General features: G+C 35.6%; 1 protein-coding gene across 1 annotated transcript in view; it reads left to right on the top strand.

Moving 5' to 3' along the window:
- The window catches only part of TTN (titin), a 291,603-nt gene that overhangs the window by 60,886 nt on the left and 208,075 nt on the right, over positions 1–22,642 (top strand). The window contains exons 45-55 of the mRNA XM_056110131.1: positions 1,812–1,868; positions 13,589–15,700; positions 16,486–16,764; positions 18,589–19,152; positions 19,661–19,942; positions 20,035–20,313; positions 20,749–21,027; positions 21,123–21,401; positions 21,516–21,803; positions 21,920–22,198; positions 22,289–22,570. Of these exons, the coding sequence (XP_055966106.1) occupies positions 1,812–1,868; positions 13,589–15,700; positions 16,486–16,764; positions 18,589–19,152; positions 19,661–19,942; positions 20,035–20,313; positions 20,749–21,027; positions 21,123–21,401; positions 21,516–21,803; positions 21,920–22,198; positions 22,289–22,570 (4,980 nt within the window). The remainder of the gene's footprint in view (positions 1–1,811; positions 1,869–13,588; positions 15,701–16,485; positions 16,765–18,588; positions 19,153–19,660; positions 19,943–20,034; positions 20,314–20,748; positions 21,028–21,122; positions 21,402–21,515; positions 21,804–21,919; positions 22,199–22,288; positions 22,571–22,642) is intronic.

Here is a 22,642-nt window from a genome sequence, read left to right as displayed (position 1 = left end):
ATCTGCAGTACTCTGTTAGCAAAAGGGGACTTTTTCTTTTCTAATTTGGCACTTTGCTCCATTACTATTTTGAGCTATATTCCAATAGGCTTCAAAGGAAATAAATACCTCAGGAACTGTGGTCTCCTTATGCAAATTGCATAGAAAATTCTGCTTTTCTGAATGTTGACCCTCAGTTTGACTGCAGCTGCAGACAAACACAGTAATCACAAAGAGTAATTCTGGAGCTGCTGCCTCCAAGTGTTGTAAATAACATTCTGTGCCGTTGATTGGAAGTTGGTGTGTTGTGGAGATGGGCTACATGTAGATCTTTCGACTCACTTCTCAAAGTATCTAGTGCTGTAGATCTGTGCTTAAATTTCATGTTCACAGATTTGAACTAGAGGTTCTGTCCCAGTATTTCCAGTTCACTCGTTTCCTGTTAAATATTGTAGTAAAGTATTCTTGGAGCATCAACATTTTTTGCTAGGCAAGTCCAGACAGAAAGATAAGCCAGGGATATTACTCATCAGTAGGGCACAAGCTTCATATATGTACAACCCTGGGTTTGATCCTGCACTGTAAAAGGGAAAAAAAAACAAAAAAAGAAAAGTTAGAAGATCAATAAAATGAGTGACTTCTAGTTGTTCTAGTTGTTTCAATCTAGTAAAATTATCAGGCAGAGTTTTCTAATTATGTGACACAAGCCCAGTCTTCATTTCTATTTAGGTTATATACAGATTTTCAAAAATCAAGAAGGAATGTAAAATGCACTATTTGGATAGAATTCTTATTTACAATAAGCTTGAAAATGGTCTACGTTTTGGAACTAACTTGCTGTTTTTCTTATCCTAATGACATTATTTTGTTTTCTTATTCCGCATGTATTTTACTTTCACAAAACACTACTAATTTATTCCTTTTCCTAACTTTATTTTTAACTAGCAAAAGGATCGCAAAAATAGAAAGAAGGAAAGGAAGGAAGGAAGGAAGGAAGGAAGGAAGGAAGGAAGGAAGGAAGGAAGGAAGGAAAGAAGAAAATAGTTGTTACAAAGTTATCCTTGGTTCAGACACTAGAACACTAAAACATTCAGAGTCACAAATTAAAACAATCCATGAAGTAAAGAGTTATCGAAATAACAAACAAATGTGTTGATCGTTAGGCCAAACATCTTTAGGAATTTAGAAGCCAGGGAGTTAAGTGAACTGACACAATGCTAATCCAGATTGAAAAGTGTGAGTGGTACAGGGGTATCCTGACTTTTCCAGGAAGTTGTTTCGTGATGACTGTGTCTATAGGCTGTGCCCTTTCCTTATGCAATAAAAGTATTTTGAATAAAGGACTACATTTGTTCCTTTGTATGTAACTGAACTTGGTGGAGTTTAAAGTTCGGAAGATATTTCCAGTCAAGGATATTTACTAGCAGAACATCTTTGATTCTGCAGAAAAAAACATAATAACCATCAACTAGAAGTGAAAAGTTAAAAAATTCATGTTCCTTCTAAATGTGATTTTATCTTTTTGCAAGAGGACGTGAACAAAAAATGTTCTTTTAGATTGTAGATTGTTTATTGAATGCATGTAAAGGCATGGGGAATGATGGAACTAAAAATGGAAAATCCATAGAGAATTGAAATTAAAAACATTTTAAAACCTTTCTGTCACATTATCATGTACTTTATCAGCTCATTGATATGTCTGCATGAACTTTTAAAGAATATCATTTTGGGGGCAATATTATTTTCTATTATAATAAAGAGAAAGTTATATGAATTATGAATTAAAGCAGAAGTTTATTGAATTAATCATAAAATCTTTTTTTTCTGTTTAGCACCAGAATCAATTTTGCATGAGAGGATCGAACAACAGATTGAGATGGAGATAAAAGGTACTATTTAATGTGAAATTTAAATAGAAATGCTGAAGGATTAATAGGATCCTTGAGCTGCCTTCTTTCTTTAGCATTACAGGGAAAAATATATGTACAATATATATATACAAATATATCTCTTAGAGTATATATTAGTATGTCGCATGCCTGGTTTAGTATGCTGATGGTTACATGCATTCATAGTAATTTGTTTTACAGTAATTTCATATCTTGTTTTTAAAAAATTATCAGTTATATTCATTGTTTGCAGTCATTTTAAAAGGTGTGTTTTAGAAAAAGTTGTCATCTTAATGCATGAAATCATGAATAGAGGTTTGTTTTAAAATCACAGCAAATTAAATTGAACAATAGACAATAACCTAGCTGTCATTCTCAGAACGCAACGTCATGAATGAATTATGGTGAAAATGCTACTTTATTTAGGGTGTGTGAAAATGTGTCATTCCCATTTTGATTTACATTTCACTTCATGCACATATATCATTTTAACATTGATATGTCTCTTACACTGGCTTGCAGATAGCTGCCTATGTGATCCTTTATTGCCTGCTTTTCTTGCATAATGTTGTGACTTTATGGCTGTATTAGTTCGAATAAACGCCTTCTCATTTGACTTTAGCTGATTATTTATGGTTATGGTTTTTGTAAATATTTCAAATAGTTCATTATCAAAAATATAATAATTTAATCTACAATCAAAAGGATCAGAAAGGGCGTTTATTCCACTCTCTGCAAGTCAGGTAAGAGTTTCCTCATAGCCATCAAAAGAACAAAGTCTTCCTGCTCTCAAAACAAATATGCACAAGAACATGTTATTTTGAAATGCATTTTTGCTTGTTCAAGAAGAAATTTCAACTGTTTGAAGAAAAGACCAGACAACGAACGATTTTCGTGTCAGAATCTTTTAAACAGAGCATGGTGTTGCGTTTATTCGAACAAATATGGTGAGTGAATTTTTTTTATGGATTTGTGAGAATCTGTAGCATGCATTTTATTTTATTTGCTATTTTTCAATTTCATTTCTTTTCCACTTTTAAAATACTATGGAAAATAGTAAATTGCTTTATAATTTTTTCCCCAGAATTATTCTCAGAGGGAGAATATGAAGATTCAGAAAGAGATACACGTGATGCCTTTTCAGATTCTGAAGACATGGACCACAGATCCATGGCTGCTAAAAGATATGCAAGTAGAATATCATCTACAAGCTCCTGGCCTGAATATTTCAAGCCTAGTTTTACCCAAAAACTTACATTTAAATATGTTTTAGAGGGTGAACCTGTTGTTTTCACATGTAAATTAATTGCCTGTCCAACTCCAGAAATAACTTGGTTTCATAACAATAAGCCCATCCCAACTGGCCTTAGACGGGTTATAAAAACTGAAAGTGATTTACATTATCACTCTTCCAGTTTAGAGATTAGTAGGGTCCAAGACAGAGATTCTGGAATTTATAGATTATTAGCAATAAATAGTGAAGGGTCTACTGAATCAGCAGCATCATTGCATGTCATTCAAAAGGGGCAAGATAAAAAATATTTAGAATTTCTGAAAAGAGCAGAACAGACACATGAAGATATGAGGTCATTAGTTGAACAGAGAGAAGATAGAATAAAGGTTGACTTGAGGTTTACTGGCTCTCCCTTTAACAAAAAACAAGATGTGGAGCAAAAGGGAATGGTGCGAACTATACACTTTAAGGCAGTAAGCCCTGGCAAGAAAATAGATTGGCTGTATGATGAAGACTATTTAGAAGCTAAATCTGATGATATAGGAGGATGGCTTAATGTAGGTGAAAGTTTTCTGGATGAGGAGACCAAAGTGAAGTTACAGCGTTTACGGGAGGCTAGAAAGATGTTAATGGAAAAAAAGAAATCATCTCTTTTAGACATGTCTGAAATACATTCACAAACTTTCAGAAGCAGAGATAGTCACAAAGATATTCTGTTCTCTAGAGAGGAAGTAAAAGGAAGATCTTTATTTGATCTAACTGAAAATAGGGATAAGGTAGATTATTCAACTGAAGGCATTACCTACTCTACTGATCCTCTTTCTAATCAAACAAATAAAATTGTAGAATATAAAGAACCTCCTACAAGCTTTCAAACCATTGTTGATGAAGAATTTCTCCAGACTGAAATAAGAATGAACCAAAATACATTCCAGAAAGAAAGTCTATCAAAAGACTATTTAAATGATAAAATTTTAGTGAATAAGAATACCCAAACAGAAGGACATGTTGAAGAAATTATGACCAAAACTGAAATTGGAGAGTTATCTAAATATGCATATAAGAATGAAGAAATATATGAGACTCCTAAAGAGGTGCCTCAATATACTGTGGTATGTGACAGTGAATCTTTTGATACATACACAGATATTAAAGAAAATAAAGAAATAAAGAGCAAAGGAATAAGAAAGAATGATTCGAGAGAATTACAATATTTCACTTCCACAAAAGTTGAGGAATTCAAAACAAGAGAGGAAGAAGCAAAGACAAGATCTTTGGAAAAGTCTTTCCAAAATCGTCCACAGCGTTGCCAACCATCCCTTCTCCAGGAAATCGGATCTCAGGAACTTTATGAAGGTGATAGTTGTAAATTTGTATGTCATTTTCAAGGATATCCTCAACCTATAGTGACGTGGTATAATAATGATAGACCAATCCCTCGGAACCAAGGTTTTATCATTCATACCTCAGAAAATTATTCAACATTAATTTGTTCTTCTGTTATTCCTCAAAATGAAGGCACAATTACCTGTGTGCTTTTTAACCAATATGGAACAGTCAAAACAACTGGTATTCTTAAAGTAAAAGCAAAACAAAGTCATGAAAATAAAGCAGCTGAGGTCTCAGTGTTTCAAGACTACACTGATGAGGAAGAGGAACTGGCATTGATGTTTGATCGAGAGAAGGTTATTCATCCATCTTTGCAACAAGAGAGAAAAACAGATTTCCATATGTTTGGCATGACCAATCCACCAGTTTCTCCTTCTGCAGATGTAGAATTGCTGTCTTTTCCTGTAGAAATTCAGATTACAGCAGCTACTCCTACCCCAGAACAGGATAAAGAAGCAAGTTCAGTTTTTCAACTTGAGGAGTTGGAACCTAAAACAGTACCTCGAGCTGAGCATACTCAGTCACCCAAACACAAATTTGTATTTTCATCTGATATTACTAATGATCCACCAAAAATATTACAGGAAATGCCAAAACATGCCAGATGTAGGGAAGGTGATTCCGTAATACTTGAATGTTTGCTCACTGGTGAACCTCGGCCAGTTGTGACTTGGCTTCAAAATGGAGTCCCTTTAACGCAGAACCAAAAGTTTCAGTTTGAAGAAATCAATTGTAGCTACAGATTATATATCACTAATGTTAATTCTTATGATTCTGGAGAATACAAATGTGTTGCTGAGAACAATTCAGGAATAATTGAGAGTATTTCAGATCTAACAGTAGAACCAGTAACTCCAACAAAATATAATAAATTAGAAAATACTGATAGCATTTATGTAAAATATTCCAAAGATCAAATGCAAGAAGACTCTGTAAAGGCACATTCTTATGATTACCTACCTGGTTCTTCTATTCCTCAATCTAATATGAAAGAATATTCTGTAAGGGAATATTTTCAAAGCCTTGAGACAATTGAGCAGATAGATCAGAAAGACCAGATTCCTTGTGTGTCCTTTAGAGAACAAACACCAACATTTTTTCAGGACATTTCTTGGTCTACAAAAATCAACAAGCCTTTCAGGGAAGATATCATCCAGTCTCATGATAAAGGTAATAGAGAACATGAAAATGAAAAAGCAAAACTGCCTGAAGCTGAGGGTATCGTTTATCCATTTGTTGATGATTTCAGAGACGTTAAAATTAGGGAAAAGGCCAAAGATGATTTTGGACAATTTAGTGAACCAAAAATGGAAAGTGTGCAAGAATATACCCAAAGTGACTATTTATGGAATATTCATTCTGAGAGAACTTCTGATACTTACAATATAGAAGATCCATCTATTTTTGAACATGAAGATTCCCTCAATGAAGAGAGACAATACCCACATAAGAAGGTGAAATATAGAATCATTGAGTTTGAAAAATTACAACAGGTAGAAAAAGGAATTCTAGACAGAAGGCCAGTTAGAAAATCATCTGTTAATCTTCCCCAAAGGCAGTCTGATGATACAGACTTTCCATTAAGACAAAGAGAATCAATTGCAAGTGACCTAAATGTATACACAGAACAGGTAGAGAAAATGTCTCCAAACACTGAAATATACTCTTCTAACATTGTAACAAATTTAAAACTGCTTTCTACTCAAAGTCATACGGATTCTGAAGTACAAGAAAAGGAACAGCAGAAAGAAGTAGGTCATGTAGATCAACCTGTAGTTACTGAAAAGGCAAGAAATGAAGCTCCTGTCACATTCGATTTAAAGCTGTTTCATTCCCAAGTAGAAAATGAAGGTATAAAATTCCAAGAATTTGATAGTGATCAACAAGAAATAACTTATTTTAAAACCCAGAATCCTTCTGAAACATCTGATGCTAAGAACATTGTATTTGATCTTAAACAAATGTTTTCCCACATAGGAGATCCAACTAAAGAGTCCCATGGACAAGACACTAGACCACAGCAGGAAACATATGAAGAAGACATTCTTATTCCTAAAACATTTCAGTCTGATATACTGAATGCCTCTAATGGTGTGCAAAATGACATGTTTCCCAGCTCAGAAATTTCTTCCAATCTAGAAGTCTTAAATAGAACTATGATGGAGAAAGGTCACATTACTGAAGATACCTTTCATTTGGAAAAAGAAGTCCAACATATACAAGAAAGAAATTTAGAATTTTTAAGCACTGATAGTACTCCTAATCACTTTTCTGAAGAAATTACAAGTAAATCATGTGCTCTTCTCCAGACCTCAGCAGCAGCTTCTGTAGAAGAAGCAGATATCTCTGAGAAAAAAAGGTCTCTAGAAAATGGAGATCAAAGTTTTATTTCACAATTGAAAAAAGCAGCAAGTGAAGAAAATCTTTTAGAGATTTGTGGAGTGGAAGAAAAAAATTTGGAACAAGAGTTTTCATCATTTCAGACGCAAGATAAAGGGAAACAGGAATATGCCAGTGGAACTTTGGGGGACCACAGATGTGAGGAAGCAGACACACTCCATAGAAAACTCTCCCTAAGCCAGTGCCTTCCATTTTTAGTTACTGAAGAACAGAATCCAAATGAACAAATAGCTGAAAATGTTGTTCCTGGGGGAGAAAAATGTTATGATGACATTGAAGTTCAAAATGAAACATATTTCTCTAAGACTGATGCAGAAAAGATAGAAACGTGTTTCTCTGACCCGCTTCCTAACTTGGATGAGTCACAAACAATGGAAGTGATGGAACCTGAGACCTCCCTAACACATTATTTACTTACTGCTGGAAAACACAAAATCCCTGAAAGTATAGATACCAAGCAAAAGGCAAAATTTATCCAGAGTGAATCACTCCCATCAATGGAAGTTGAAGAAGTAACTTTCAACACTGTATATGAATACTATAAACAACGTCAGGAATCATTAGATCGTCCATATTCTCCTGAATCTGAAATTTCTATTGATTTGGGAAGTACCAGCAGTGAGGAATTATCTGAGTTAGATCAGTTTTATACCCCACCATCCTCTGTTGAACATTTTGAAACTCCAAAATCACCTGATTTATATTTCACTCCTTCAGAAACAACTAAACAATCCCTAACAGATTCAGGAAGTGATACTGTAAGTAGAACCATGCCTTTACAGGAAACTGATGAAAGGTATTCAACACCTTCTGAAGGTGAAGCTTCAGAAAGATTTTCCACACCCCCAGGAGAGGCTCTGGAGAGATTTTCCACACCTCCAGGAGAGACTCTGGAGAGATTTTCCACACCCCCAGGAGAGACTCTGGAGAGATTTTCCACACCCCCGGGAGAGACTCTGGAGAGATTTTCCACACCCCCGGGAGAGACTCTGGAGAGATTTTCCACACCCCCGGGAGAGACTCTGGAGAGATTTTCCACACCCCCGGGAGAGACTCTGGAGAGATATTCTGTACCTTTAGAAAGAGAAACAGTTGAAAGGTATTTTGTTCCTACTGGAGGACCAAACCCTACTGTAAACTTAAAAAGTTTCCCACTAAAAATAGAAAGAGAGGATAGTACGCCAAATGAGCACTTCCATACACCTACGGGGGAGAGAAGTTCAGCTTATGAGATATGGCGTTCTGATTCATTCGGCACACCCAATGAATCAATTGAACCGAAAGACAATGAAATGCCTCCATCTTTTATTGAACCTTTGACCAAAAGGAAGATCTATGAGAATACAACATTAGGCTTCATTGTTGAAGTTGAGGGCCTTCCAGTTCCTGGTGTCAAATGGTATAGAAACAAATCTTTGCTAGAACCAGATGAGAGAATCAGGATAGAAAGGGTGGGTAATGTGTGTTCTTTAGAAATTTCCAACATGCAAAAAACAGATGAGGGAGTATACATGTGCCATGCAGTAAATATCATAGGGGAAGCAAAGAGCTTTGCAAATGTAGAGATAATACACCATAAAGAAAGAGTAGTGGCACTCCCACCTCCAGTCACACATCAGCATGTCATGGAGTTTGATCTGGAAAATACTACATCATCAAGAACACCGTCTCCTCAAGAAATTGTGCTGGAAGTTGAATTAAGTGAAAAAGATGTTAAAGAATTTGAGAAACAAGTGAAAATAGTCACAGTTCCTGAATTTACTCCTGATCATAAAAGCATGATTGTGAATCTAGATGTTCTTCCATTGAATTTAGCAGATCCAGATATGGCATCAAGAGGGAAAGATAACAAAGATTTAAAAATTGACTTAGAAGTATTTGAAATGCCCCCTCGCTTTATAATGCCTATTTGTGACTTCAAAATGCCAGAAAACTCTGATGCCATGTTCAAATGTTCAGTCATAGGCATCCCTCGTCCTGAAGTTAAGTGGTATAAAGAATATATGTGTATTGAGCCAGATAATGTTAAATATGTGATTAGTGAAGAAAATGGAAGTCATACCCTTAAAATTCAAAATATCTGTCTTTCTGATTGTGCAACATACAGGTGCAGAGCTATAAATTCTGTAGGAGAGGCTATCTGTCGGGGCTTCCTCACCATGGGAGATTCTGAAATGTTAGCTATGATAACAAAGAAAAGTAAAGTGACTTTAAGCAGTTTGCAAGAAGAATTGCTCTTAAAAAGCAAATATTCCGGCAGCTTTTTTGAATTTCAAGTGGTAGATGGGCCGCCCCGGTTTATCAAAGGCATTTCTAACTGCTGTGCACTGTTAGGCACAGCAGCTTATTTCCAATGTTTGGTTCGTGGCTCTCCAAGACCCACAGCCTGCTGGTATAAAGATGGAAAGTTGGTAGCAGGGGCAAGGTTCAGTGCTGAGGAAAGTGGCATAGGATTCCACAACCTGTTCATAACGAACTTAGTGAAAAGTGATGAGGGTGAGTACAAGTGTGTGGCCACCAACGAATCAGGATCTGTTGAGAGTTGTGCAACACTCACCCTAACATAAAGGTCCTTGTGCAGCGATTAGTGCACAGTATTAGAATTGATTTGAGTACTTCCATATTTCCCAATTACATAGATCTTATAAATTTCCAAATACATCTACTTTACTTGGACACAGTATGTTGAAGAACTCTGGGAGAATGGTTTCGCTCTATAGAAATCTCATGTTTGTAATACATGTAAATATTCTGTTATCAAAACTGTGGAATCATCACCTGTGTCAATTTTGTGGTACATTAAGCATGATTAAATATCTCCTGGCCTACCTACTTGTTTGTACTTCTGCTTTATTTTTCTTCACTATGCACAGAGTATTTCTATCAAAGCAATGCATTCTCGTTTAGAAAATGATATAAATTTACTATATAAAAATGTATGTATTAAATATATGTACATATTTAGAGGTAGAGGATCATGTCATATGATACACAGAAAAATTGCTCAGAGCATGTTATTTTAAAATTTTAATACTTTCACATTCAAATCTCTGCCTATTCTCTTGGACTTAGAGAGTTGGTTAAAAAGGAAGAGAAATTAGCTTTGCTCCAGTTGGTAACTATATAATCTTCTTTGTATTAAAGTTTCAGTGTAGTTTTGACTGTTTCAAAAAATTTTTTCACTGCTAATATGCCTCATAGGTGTTTTATTTTTTGTTGGTTTTGATGAATCAAAAGCGCTTTCTTTTCAGATAGAGTTCAAACTTCAGCCATGCAGAATAGAGAGTGGGAAGCTTTACACTTTTGAAAATAAATGATTTTCTTTATTTTTGAGGGAAATCAAATATAAAATGAAGTTTTAATTTAATAGTGGTCTGGGAAACTAGTTTTCCTATATTACATTTATATATAGATTTTGAATTGTAAAATTTTCATAATCTTTAAAATTGGAAAAAATAGGATTAAACACTCAGAATTGAAGCAGTATGGTTATTTTCATTTTATACAAATAGGAAGCTAGTTAACTTTCCTATAATATTCTGTTTTTAAAACTAGAAATCAGTATTTAAATTTGAATGTATATTTATTTCTATTTTTTTGTATATTTATTTCTAAAGTGATAACTTTTTCATGTCTATTTACAAAATCCTTAACATTGTACCTAAGTACTCTCGTGACCCTAAGTCTTCTTATTCATGATGTATAAATATATAAGGGCTGGAGTGATAGCACACTGGAGTGGTAGGGCGTTTGCCTTGCACGCAGCCCGGTCGAGCCAGGTAACTATATAATCTTCTTTTGATTCCTCCACTCCTCTCGGAGAGCCCGGCAAGCTACCGAGAGTATCTTGCCCGCACGCAAAGCCTGGCAAGCTACCCGTGGCGTATTCCATATGCCAAACACAGTAACAGCAAGTCTCAAAAATGGAGACGTTACTGGGCCCGCTCGAGCAAATTGATGAACAACTGGAGGACAGTGTTTGTTTATTTATAAATATATAAAGAAATTCAGTTTTCTAAATAAATAAATAAATAAATTAAATTAAAAAAAAAGAAATTCAGTTTTCTGAGAACAAAGGAATTGAACCAATATATCTCAAAGGTGATATTTTCACTCGTAGTTCTGTCATCTTAGTTGTACTTAATGTAATTTAGACTAAATTTTAGTTTTGCACAGACAATGAGAGAAAAATAGAATACAGTAATAAAATTATCAATCTTCTCTTGAACTCTGTAAATTACTTGTTAACCAATAGCTATATGTGTTCCCTGCATTGAATAGTTTTTAGGGTCCATGATTATATGATTTTAATTCTAAATATTTAGTATTTAGGTGCTATAAGTATATTATTTTTATTCTAAAAATTTAATAACTTAAGTATATTGTTCAAAAGAATGCCAATCTTCTATTTTGATTAATTTTTATTGGTGAATTTTTATTTCCACAATGAAAATTCCCTAAAAATCTCTACAAAATTTAAGAAGCAACACTAGAATAATATGCAGAATATAGATCAAGCAATTTACATTGCACCTTAATCCTGTACCCCCAAGAAAAATTGTGTTTATTTTACTCATTTTGAGTTACCTCTCTCATCACGATAGGTACAATTTTGTAATTATCAGTTCTCTTTCAACCAATGAGCATATGACAGTTTAATAAGAATTATAATATTTCACATCATAAATCCCTTGACTGAAACCAGTTTTATAGTTCAAGATTTGAGGAGTTATTATATTCTAAGTCGTCATGTAAAGGATGTTTAAGTAAATTAGAAATTAAGTAAAAAAATTTTAATTTACTTAAGTAAATTAAGTAAATTAGGTCATTATAAATAGCATAATCATTACCCAAATATACGTCACAGCAACTGTTAAACCTGTTTCTAAAAGATAAAGTTTTAATACTGTATTGAATTTTCAGGAAGGGATGAAGATATATACTTTTATACATAATATTTAGGTATTTATTTTATTTTGCCTTGAGAATTTGAAGACATGCAGAATAAAAATAACAATTAAAGAAAACTAAGCATAGACCAGACCTAACTTCCTTGGTCATAGAAATAATTGAGCTTTTTTCTGACTCAATCACACATAATAAAGGTCTAAAATATTAATTTCTCTGATGCTAAAGAACTCATTATATTATACATAGTAGAGTTTAGATATAATTTGGTTGATACTAACACATGTATTTTTAAAATTTTTTAAAATTGAATCACTGTGAGATATAGATACAGTTGTTCATGATTGAGTTTCAGTCATAAATGTTCCAGCACCCATCCCTTCCCCAATGTATGTTTCCCACCATCAGTGTCCCCAGTTTTCCTCTCACCTGCGCCCTTCACCCTTCACCCCAATTCCACAGCCTTCCCCTATGACCGACACTTCTTCTCTCTCCTCTCTCACTCTCTCTATCTCTGCCCCCTACATCTTCCCCCTCACTTATTTTCCTTTTAAGCACTGTGGTTTGCAATATTGTGTCTGAAAGGGTATCATGCATATCAATTTACCTCCTTTTAGATACTCAGTTTTTATCCAGTCATCCGTTCCAACTATCACTGTCATAAAAGTGAAGTGTTCACCACTAGTATGTGAAAGTATTTATGACTTACTGATTGAAATAATAAATCAGTGTATTCTACATATTATAGATAAGTTATCTACACATTAATTGAGTTATTATAGATAAGTCATAGATAAGTCATCTACATATAGATTAGTTTTACCAATATATTTGTAGGCAACAGATACTAGAATCTTGCCTCCTAATGCTTAATGCAGAAAATAGCTATGGCATGAGACTATTCCATGTGATACAAATGGAGGAAACTAACAAAACTGATTTTTTTAGCAAGGCAGTAAAACTGTTATTAACAAGTTCTTCTACATACCTAGCACATTTAATAAAAACTCCAATTCTTTGTTATTAAATTTCATGTCTTTTATCTAGATTTGATTTAAAGAATATGTTGTTCACTTCTTTGTTTTCTATTTAAAGTGTGCTGTTGTTATATTTTTTCACAATAAATATAATTAGATTTTTAAGTTGAATTTGTTTTATCATTCTTGTTCTCCTCTTTCTTGACTTAACATAAGTTTTACTATAAAAGCTTTATTGGTATAAAATGGCATTACGCAGGCAAAAGAAGGCCTACATTTGTAGTAACTAAAAACAATGATTCTTTTAAAATTTTAATATTGCTGTGATTATTTGTTTTTAGAATGGCTTCCATTTATAAATAATAACTAGAACATAGATGTTTTATTTTGGAAATAATCACTCTGACTTGACATGAAATATTCTTAATCTCTATAAAGTTAAAAATGTATAAATATTAATTCTTTAGATTTTTATAAGCGTATTTAATCCTGTATTATTTTGCTATACATATTTAACCAGCAGTTTTTTAAACTTTAGCATTACCATTCTATTATGAAGGAAAGAAAACCTTAAAAACATTTCAGATTTACAAACTTTAACGTAGATTAAGTATATTGAAAGTCATGCTTACAGTATTTGTAAGCACATAAATGATATAATCTGAGGTTAAAAATTCAAATATGTATTTTGGATTAATTTAAGAATAATCTTATGGTTGCAGAATAAGAAGTCCATCAGTGCATAATTCTTTGATTTCTCTTGTTTCTAAGCAATATTGATAGTAAAATAATGATCGTTTTTCCCCATACAGAATTTTCTAGCTTTTCTCTGTCTACTGAAGAAGAACTTCAAACCTATAGCTCTGACCTTCATTTGTCTAATAGAAATGAAACACTTGAACCTTTGTCTGAAGCTCCAGTTCATTCAACTAAATTCAGTGCTAAAAAGGAAGGCAGTGTCCCAGTTTTCATCAAAGAAGTGTCAAATGCTGAAATAAGCCTTGGGGATGTGGCTAAATTGTCTGTTGCTGTCACTGGCATTCCCAAGCCTAAAATTCAGTGGTTCTTTAATGGAGTAATGTTAACCCCTTCTGCTGACTACAAATTTGTTTTTGATGATAATGTTCATAGCTTGATTATTCTGTTTACCAAATTTGAGGATGAGGGGGAATATACATGCGTTGCCAGTAATGAGTATGGTAAGGCAATATGCAGTGCCTATCTCAAAATAAATTCCAAAGGAGAAGGAAAGAGAGAGAGAGAAATGGAATCAACAGTGGAGAAAGATCTGGAAAAACCTGAAGGTCCTTGCCCTCCTTACTTCCTTAAAGAGTTAAAAGCAGTTCGCTGTACTCAGGGGCTCCCTGCTATCTTTGAATACACAGTGCTTGGAGAACCTACACCTACTATTTTGTGGTTCAAGGAAAATGAACAGCTTTGCACCAATGTTTATTACACTATCATTCATCATCCTGATGGTTCTGGGACATTCATCGTCAATGACCCTCAGAAGGAAGATAGTGGCCTCTATTTCTGTAAAGCCACGAACATGTGGGGTGAGTCCACTTCTGCTGCAGAGTTACTTGTGCTTACAGAAGACACAGACATGACCGATGCCCCTTGCAAAGCAAAGTCCTCACCAGAAACCCCACAGGCATCATTTAAAGGATTGACAATTAAAGAAAAAGAGCAGCTTTCTTATGAGCATGTTGTTACAAGCAACGAACCGAGCAGTCAGGTTACTTTAGCTTCTGAACCATTGCAGAAGTATACTGAAGGTGAAATCTTGATGAAAAGTGCAGATCAACTGGAAAGTGCAGGACAAGCATCCACAGCCAGGACTGAGGAAAGCGAGGTTTTAAGCACTCTAGTAGCATGTGAAGGGAAGCAGGAGCTATTCAAAGAAGAGTATGTTGAGAACTTGTCAGTGCCTCCAGATCAATCCAGTGAATGTGAAAAGGAGTTCATGATCATAAAAGCAGTACAGGGGGTGGAGAGAAGTGACATTTTTCCTAAGGAAAGTTTGATTTCTGGTATTCCTGAAGAGCAACAGTTAGACCTGAAAACTCAGGTTCGCAGGGCTTTGCAAGTAACAGTGGCCATCGAGCAACCAAGTCTTTTCTCTGAGTGGCTAAGAAATATTGAAAATGTAGAGGTGAAGGCCATAAACTTCACCCAAGAGCCCAAACAAATCATGTGCACCTATCTTATTACCTCAGTGAAGGCTCTACCAGAAGAATTGACCATTCCTGTTGGAGGCATTGATCCTCAAGTGTCAGACTTAAACTTTGAACTTAGGGATGCTTTGTGCTCTATTATCTGTGAAGAAAAAAATATATTAACAGCTGAAGATCCTGGCGTTCAGAAATCCACAAAAAGTGTCTTGCAGAAGGTTGAAGCAATCACTGAAACAGAAGTTGAATCTAAACATCTTATCTCAGCAGAAGAATTCAGTCATCTTAATGTAGAAAGTCAGGTCAAACTGGGGGAGCCCACAGCTATAACTGATTCGGCTGAAATTTCTGATGAAAAACATGGTGAGACGCTAAACCCACCCATAATAAAAGATAAGTCTTCTGAAAGTGGCACTGAGGAGCCAATAGTGGAGATTCGAGAAGCTGAGGGAAACTTAGTCAAAAAGGAGGGACCTGTCATACACATGCCCTTGGTGGACACCGTTGCTGAGGAAGGGGACACGATAAACCTCTCATCATCCATAACAAATGCCAAAGAGGTGAACTGGTATTTTGGAAATGAACTGGTGTCTTCAGATGAAAAGTTCAAGTGTTTACAGAATCAAAATACCTATACGTTAGTAATCGACAAAGTAAACACAGAAGAACATCAAGGAGAGTATACCTGTGAGGCCTTGAATGACAATGGAAAAACAGCAACTTCAGCAAAACTCACTGTAGTCAAAAGAGGTTGGATTTTTAAGGTTTAAGCAGATCAGGATCTAACATTCACTGGATTGTAATGCTTTAGGTTTCATCACTGAATTTTCACTTATCAGCCACTGCCAGAATGCAGTTTATTCAGAGTAAGAATGAAACCATAGACTTAATCATGGTTATAGCTCTTCTCCTTTCTGTGTAATACCTTATTAGGTAGTATGCTATCATTTATAGGTTATTATCTATTTTAAGTCCAAGATGCATTTTATATGCTTTATTATACTAATGAACATGATTTTTATTTCTATATGAAGATATTGTAACTATACATAATAAAAATCTACAGTGAATACCTGACCATTCTGAAATCATCAGTTTCATCCCTAAATTCAAAATAACCATGATTAATTGTCTATTTGTGTTTCCTCTTTTTTTTTTTTGGCTGTCATTTCACTTCATCACTTTATATAGTTTATCAGGTTTCTTCACAATATTTTCAATGTTCCTAGTCACATGATATATCTAAAAATATATATCATGATCTTATGCTTGGTAAGGCAATAGCATCACATTTTAATAAAATTGACTGCAATTCACAATTTACTGCAGCATAACAGTTGAATATGTTTAAAGCTGCTGTTGTCTTCTTTTGCTTTCAATGATGTTTCTCATTTTCCAGTCACTTGTCTGAAACTGCTGCAGTCCGTTTCACAAATCTCAACAGTTTTATTTCATTAACAGCAACAAGAGTTAGAAGGGAAAGTATGGTAACTATAAAAAGGAAGCAGGCTAATGAACTCTGCTTCCTTTTGCAGCTGCCCCAGTGATCAAGAGGAGGATTGAGCCCCTGGAAGTAGCTCTGGGCCACCTAGCCAAATTTACCTGTGAGATCGAAAGTGCCCCCAATGTCCGGTTCCAGTGGTTTAAAGCTGGAAGAGAAATATATGACAGTGACAAGTGTTCTGTCCGATCATCCAATTATGTCTCCAGCCTGGAAATCCTCAGAACTCAGGTTGTTGACTGCGGCGAGTATACCTGCAAGGCTTCCAATGAGTATGGCAGTGTCAGCTGTACAGCCACACTCACTGTGACAGGTAAATACCACACATGGACACATATGTTATCCCATTTCATGTTATTGACTATTTTGCTTTTTATACAGGTACTGGAAGATTGTCCTTACCAACTGGAGAGAGCAATATCCATGATGTCACCATGGTAGCTAGCTACTGCAGAGCCTACATGGGACAAGAAATCACTACTTAAAGTCATAGTTCTAGCAGAAGATAAAAATATATATATAACTTATAATCCTGAGGACAGTGTTAAGAAAGCAAATGAACTGTGGTTCCTGATTGACCATTTGGAAGTTTTGTGTGGTTGTTCTATTTTTGATTAATTTTTATTTATTTCATTTTTTTAAATGACAAGCTTGATGGAAATTTCTGAGTCCGATACCCACAGCCTGACTTAGCTCTTAATATAAAAAAATTTCAGGAAAGTTTGCTGCTACTAAAAATAAGATGTTCCAATGTATTTAATAATTTGGAACCTGTTAACCAGTAAAGGTCAGAATACAAATTGAAAAAGTCCAGAGGATAAAATAAAGTTAAACAAATCCTAATGTGAGACAGAAACTAGTACAGGACTACAAACTAGAATTCTCACCCCCAGTCTTCCTTACTACTTAGACAAAAATAAGATCAATTGGGCAAAAATTTCATTCTCAATTTCCTAATTGACACAGGATGACTTTCAAGTAGCTAATGCCTAATCATCGAGATTCCTTCATTAATTAAAAACAATCTGTCTCTGTCTTCATCTCTTTGCTCTCCTGTCCTCTCTCTATTTCTCTCTCTGTCTCTCTCTCTTCTGTTTTCCTTCTCTCTGCTCTGTTTGATTATCCTCTCTGTGTCCCTGTCTCTGTCTCTCATTTCTCTGTCTCTATCTCTGTCTCTCTCTGTTTCTCTCTGTGTGTATGTGTGTTCCTTCCAAGGGAAAGTATGAGTATAAACTGTGATTTCCAACTTATGTTGTTGAAAGAAGCTATGAACTTATGTTCTGGCTCTCTTCTTGTTCCCTTCGGTGTGGAAAAAAAATTCTTTCCTATAGCTCCACATTTTTACCTTCTTTTATGTATCTGAAAATTCAAATTTCAGACGCATGGCAACCCAGCACAAGGTTCACTCTGTGATCAAAATGTCTTCATGTAACCACACACATATCATTATTCTTAATGACACTTAAGAAGCTTTTATTTTACACAAATTAAGTCCAATTGACAATGATACTATCAAATAATAAGGTTGAAAGAAGGAGGAATATTTCTATTTTAGTCTGAAAAAAGGTCTTCAAATTTTTCCTTCAAAATACAAACTAAAAATGAAAAATTACTTCTTTAAATATTTTTACAAATTTGAAATTACTTTGGGGATACATTAAAGTCGAGCGATTTAAGAATTTTCTACCAGTTGATAGAGTGCTAGACTTTATGAAATGACTAGATCATCTTATCACTTAATATCCCTACTCTTCAAAAAAGTCAAGTACATTTTCTTTATCTTCCTTACTGTCCGTTTTCTTATTTTCAACATTAAAGTAAGCTGAATGGCTTATCAATCCAGTCAGTCAGTGACTAAATGGACAAACCAGTGTAAGTTACTATTGCTAAATAAAGAAACATTCATTCTTTGCTTTGATAAAGACATTTAAAGTGATGACTTTCTACTGTATAAAGAATACTCTCATCTCTTTCCTTTGACAAATCTTTTCATCTTATTAATGCATTACCCAGCTTTTAAATAATGTCTTATGTCTATTGAAAGCTGTAGCTCATCTTTCTTCTTTCTTGGACTATATGATTACAGTAAGTGCTTTGGTGAGGACAAAATATAATACTGAAAAAATTTCTTTTGCAGAGGCATATCCACCAACCTTTCTCTCCAGACCTAAGTCCATTACAACTTTTGTGGGTAAGACAGCCAAGTTTCTCTGCACAGTGTCAGGAACTCCTGTGATTGAAACCATTTGGCAGAAAGATGGTGCCGCACTCTCGCCTTCACCTAATCACAAGATTTCAGATGCAGAAAACAAACACACTTTAGAACTCTCCAACCTTACGATTCAAGATAGAGGCACTTACTCTTGCAAGGCTTCTAACAAGTTTGGAGCAGACATTTGCCAAGCTGAATTGATCATAATCGACAAACCACATTTCATTAAAGAACTAGAGCCTGTACAATCAGCTATCAATAAGAAGATCCACCTTGAGTGCCAAGTAGATGAAGACAGAAAAGTCACAGTGACGTGGAATAAGGATGGGCAGAAACTCCCCCCTGAGAAAGATTATAAGATCTCTTTTGAAGACAAAATAGCTTCCCTTGAGATTCCTCTAGCCAAACTGAAAGATTCAGGAACCTATGTGTGCACAGCTTCAAATGAGGCTGGAAGTAGCACCACTTCAGCAACAGTAGCTATCAGAGGTAAGAAACGTATGAATGTTATTTTTCGCTTCCCTCTCTAAAAAGAGACCTCAGCAGAAAAATTGTTGACGGAAATGCAGTTGATGCACTTTGTTATTAAAATAGTTTCATCTAAGCAAGCATTTGGTTTAGGGAAATCCTAGCATTTTCTGAGTTTATTTTCTTCACCATTCGTGTACTTTTGGTTCTCTTAAAAATGCTGTTAACTAAGCTTGCTAGAATGTGTTTTCTATGAATTTCAAGTGTCTACCCAGTTTTTGATTATCTTTTTTTTCATATGCTTGTCTTTTGTGCAAGCAAAATTTACTTGTTTCAATCAAGACTCTCTTAGTGAAAAGTGTGTTTTAAAACCATGCAAACAAAAGTTTATTAAGTGCAGCTCAACTTTTTCAGGAATTCAGTGAAGATATGTGTGGTGTGTCTTTTTGTTGTGTATGTCTACTTTTGTAGAATGTATACTTCAATATCACTTCTTTTTAAAAATTTTCTTTTTGTTAACTTCATGTAGAGCCTCCATCTTTTGTGAAGAAGGTGGATCCCTCTTACTTAATGCTCCCAGGTGAATCAGCACGCCTCCACTGTAAGCTCAAAGGCTCACCTGTGATCCAGGTTACTTGGTTTAAAAACAACAAAGAACTTAATGAGAGCAACACTGTCCGAATGTCTTTTGTCAATTCTGAGGCTATACTTGATATTACGGATGTGAAAGTGGAAGACAGTGGAAATTACTCATGTGAGGCAGTGAATGATGTTGGCAGTGACAGCTGTAGTGCTGAAATAGTTATCAAAGGTCTGTTTATTGTCACTATTTTTCAGAGAAAAGATTTTCTTTCTAAAGTGCTGTTACTACATTACTTACCTGATACTTTCGTGCTTTTATAGAACCACCTTCTTTCATCAAAACTCTTGAGCCTGCAGACATAGTGAGAGGAACAAATGCCCTCCTACAGTGTGAAATTTCGGGCACTGGCCCATTTGAAATTAGCTGGTTCAAAGATAAGAAGCAAATTCGAAGTAGCAAAAAATACAGGTTGTTTGCCCAGAAGTCTCTCGTGTCCCTGGAGATCTTTTCTTTCAATAGTGCTGATGTTGGTGAATATGAGTGTGTGGTTGCTAATGAAGTTGGGAAGTGTGGCTGCAGCGCGACACACTTATTAAAAGGTTAGTGCTTGAAAACCTGCCCTCTTGAATCATCTGCCCCGGCGGCTTTCTTAACCCCTGAAAGGAAAATTGGTACTTTTCTTCTAGTAGCATTTGAAAATGTGTTTTACCTTTGGTTTGACGTGGGACCTTGGGGACTAATCAGTGACCTTTATTCAGTCCTTATCCTGGGACCAGTATAAATATTTATCTCTAAGAACAAACTTGATCACTTTGATAATCTTTCTGTCGCATTTAATCATATATCTTCTGTTTTCTCTCTCTTGAACACAATTATAAACACTCTTCTTAAATTTTTTTTCTTCTCTCTAATTAACCCGCTTTATGGCACAGAATATTAGAAAAGATAAATGTAATCTAGATAAAACTGTTAAATATATATGGTGCAGAAAGTGTTTGGGGGGTTGATCACTTTTTTATACTCTCTTTAACTAGAACCACCAACCTTTGTAAAGAAAGTAGATGATGTCACTGCACTAGCAGGACAAACTGTTACCTTGCAAGCTGCTGTGAGAGGATCAGAACCCATTTCTGTCACATGGATGAAAGGACAAGAGATCATTAAAGAAGATGGGAAAATCAAAATGAGCTTTTCCAATGGGGTAGCAGTCTTGATAATTCCTGACGTTCAGCATAGTTTTGGTGACAAATACACATGTCTGGCTGAAAATGAGGCTGGAAGCCAAACATCTGTTGGGGAATTAATAGTTAAAGGTTTGTGTAGAAACATTTTACTTCTGAAACAGTGTTTCCATTTAAATTGAAGCCTTAAGAAACACTGGAATTCTAACTACTTAATATCATTATAGAACCTGCAAAAATAATTGAGAGAGCAGAACTGATCCAGGTGACAGCGGGAGACCCAGCCACACTGGAGTACACAGTTGCAGGCACCCCAGAACTCAAGCCCAAGTGGTACAAAGATGGGAGGCCTTTGGTTGCCAGTAAAAAATATCGAATAAGTTTTAAAAACAACGTTGCCCAGCTCAAATTTTATTCTGCTGAACTTCATGATAGTGGCCAGTACACATTTGAGATTTCCAATGAAGTGGGCAGTAGCTCCTGTGAGACAACGTTCACAGTATTAGGTTAGTACCGTCATAAACCTGTGCCATCTTCCTTTGAAAACCAACAAATGGTCCCAAATAAAATCACTGAGCACTTTTCCATATTCTCTTCTTCCTCTCTTGTGCCGTGAACAGATCGAGACATTGCTCCATTTTTCACCAAACCGCTCCGAAATGTGGACAGTGTTGTCAACGGTACCTGTAGGTTGGACTGCAAAATTGCTGGCTCCCTTCCCATGAGGGTGTCCTGGTTTAAGGATGGTAAAGAACTGGCCTCTTCTGACAAGTACCAAATAGCCTTTGTGGAAGGCACAGCCTCTCTAGAGATAAGCAGAGTAGATATGAATGATGCAGGGAATTTCACCTGTCGAGCCACCAATTCTGTGGGAAGCAAAGAGAGCAGTGGAGCCGTGATTGTGCAAGGTTGGCTGGAAACTGCATTTTATTCTTACCATAAACACCATGTTCAAACTAAGTCTTCTTCCCTTGGAATGCGCCTCATAACTCTTTGAAATTCTTTCTTATACGCCCTTCTTTAGAGCCACCCAGTTTTGTAACTAAACCTGTGTCCAAGGATGTTCTGCCCGGCTCAGCAGTGTGCCTGAAGAGCACCTTCCAAGGGTCTACCCCTCTCACAATCAGATGGTTTAAGGGTGACAAAGAGCTGGTTTCCGGTGGAAGTTGCTACATCACCAAAGAAGCTTTAGAAAGTTCTTTGGAACTCTATGCAGTCAGAACCTCTGATTCAGGCACATACACCTGCAAAGTCAGCAACGTCGCCGGTGGTGTGGAGTGCAGTGCAAACTTATTTGTAAAAGGTTTGCATTGTTTTCTTGACCTCTTAATACCACCATGATTACAAGTTCTTTCCTGGCTCTCTTACTTTTTAATGATTTTTCCTTCCACAGAACCTGCCACATTTGTTGAAAAGTTAGAGCCATCACAATTGTTGAAGAAGGGAGATGCCACCCAGTTGGCCTGCAAAGTAACTGGCACCCCTCCAATTAAAATAACATGGTTTGCAAATGATAGAGAGATTAAGGAAAGCAGCAAACACAAAATGTCTTTTGTGGATTCCACTGCCGTTCTAAAACTTACAGATGTAGCCATCGAAGACAGTGGTGAATACATGTGTGAGGCACAAAATGAGGCTGGTAGTGACCACTGCAGCAGCATTTTAATAGTCAAAGGTTTGTGATTATTTTGCCTCTGATTCTCTTACAACTGTTGCCCATAGCACAGACACATTAACTCAGAAAAAT

Source organism: Sorex fumeus, unplaced genomic scaffold (assembly GCF_029834395.1).
Source record: "Sorex fumeus unplaced genomic scaffold, SorFum_2.1 ptg000009l, whole genome shotgun sequence".
Classification (NCBI taxonomy): Eukaryota; Metazoa; Chordata; class Mammalia; order Eulipotyphla; family Soricidae; genus Sorex; species Sorex fumeus.
Note: the sequence above shows the minus strand (reverse complement) of the source record. Positions and strands in the feature narration are given on the sequence as shown.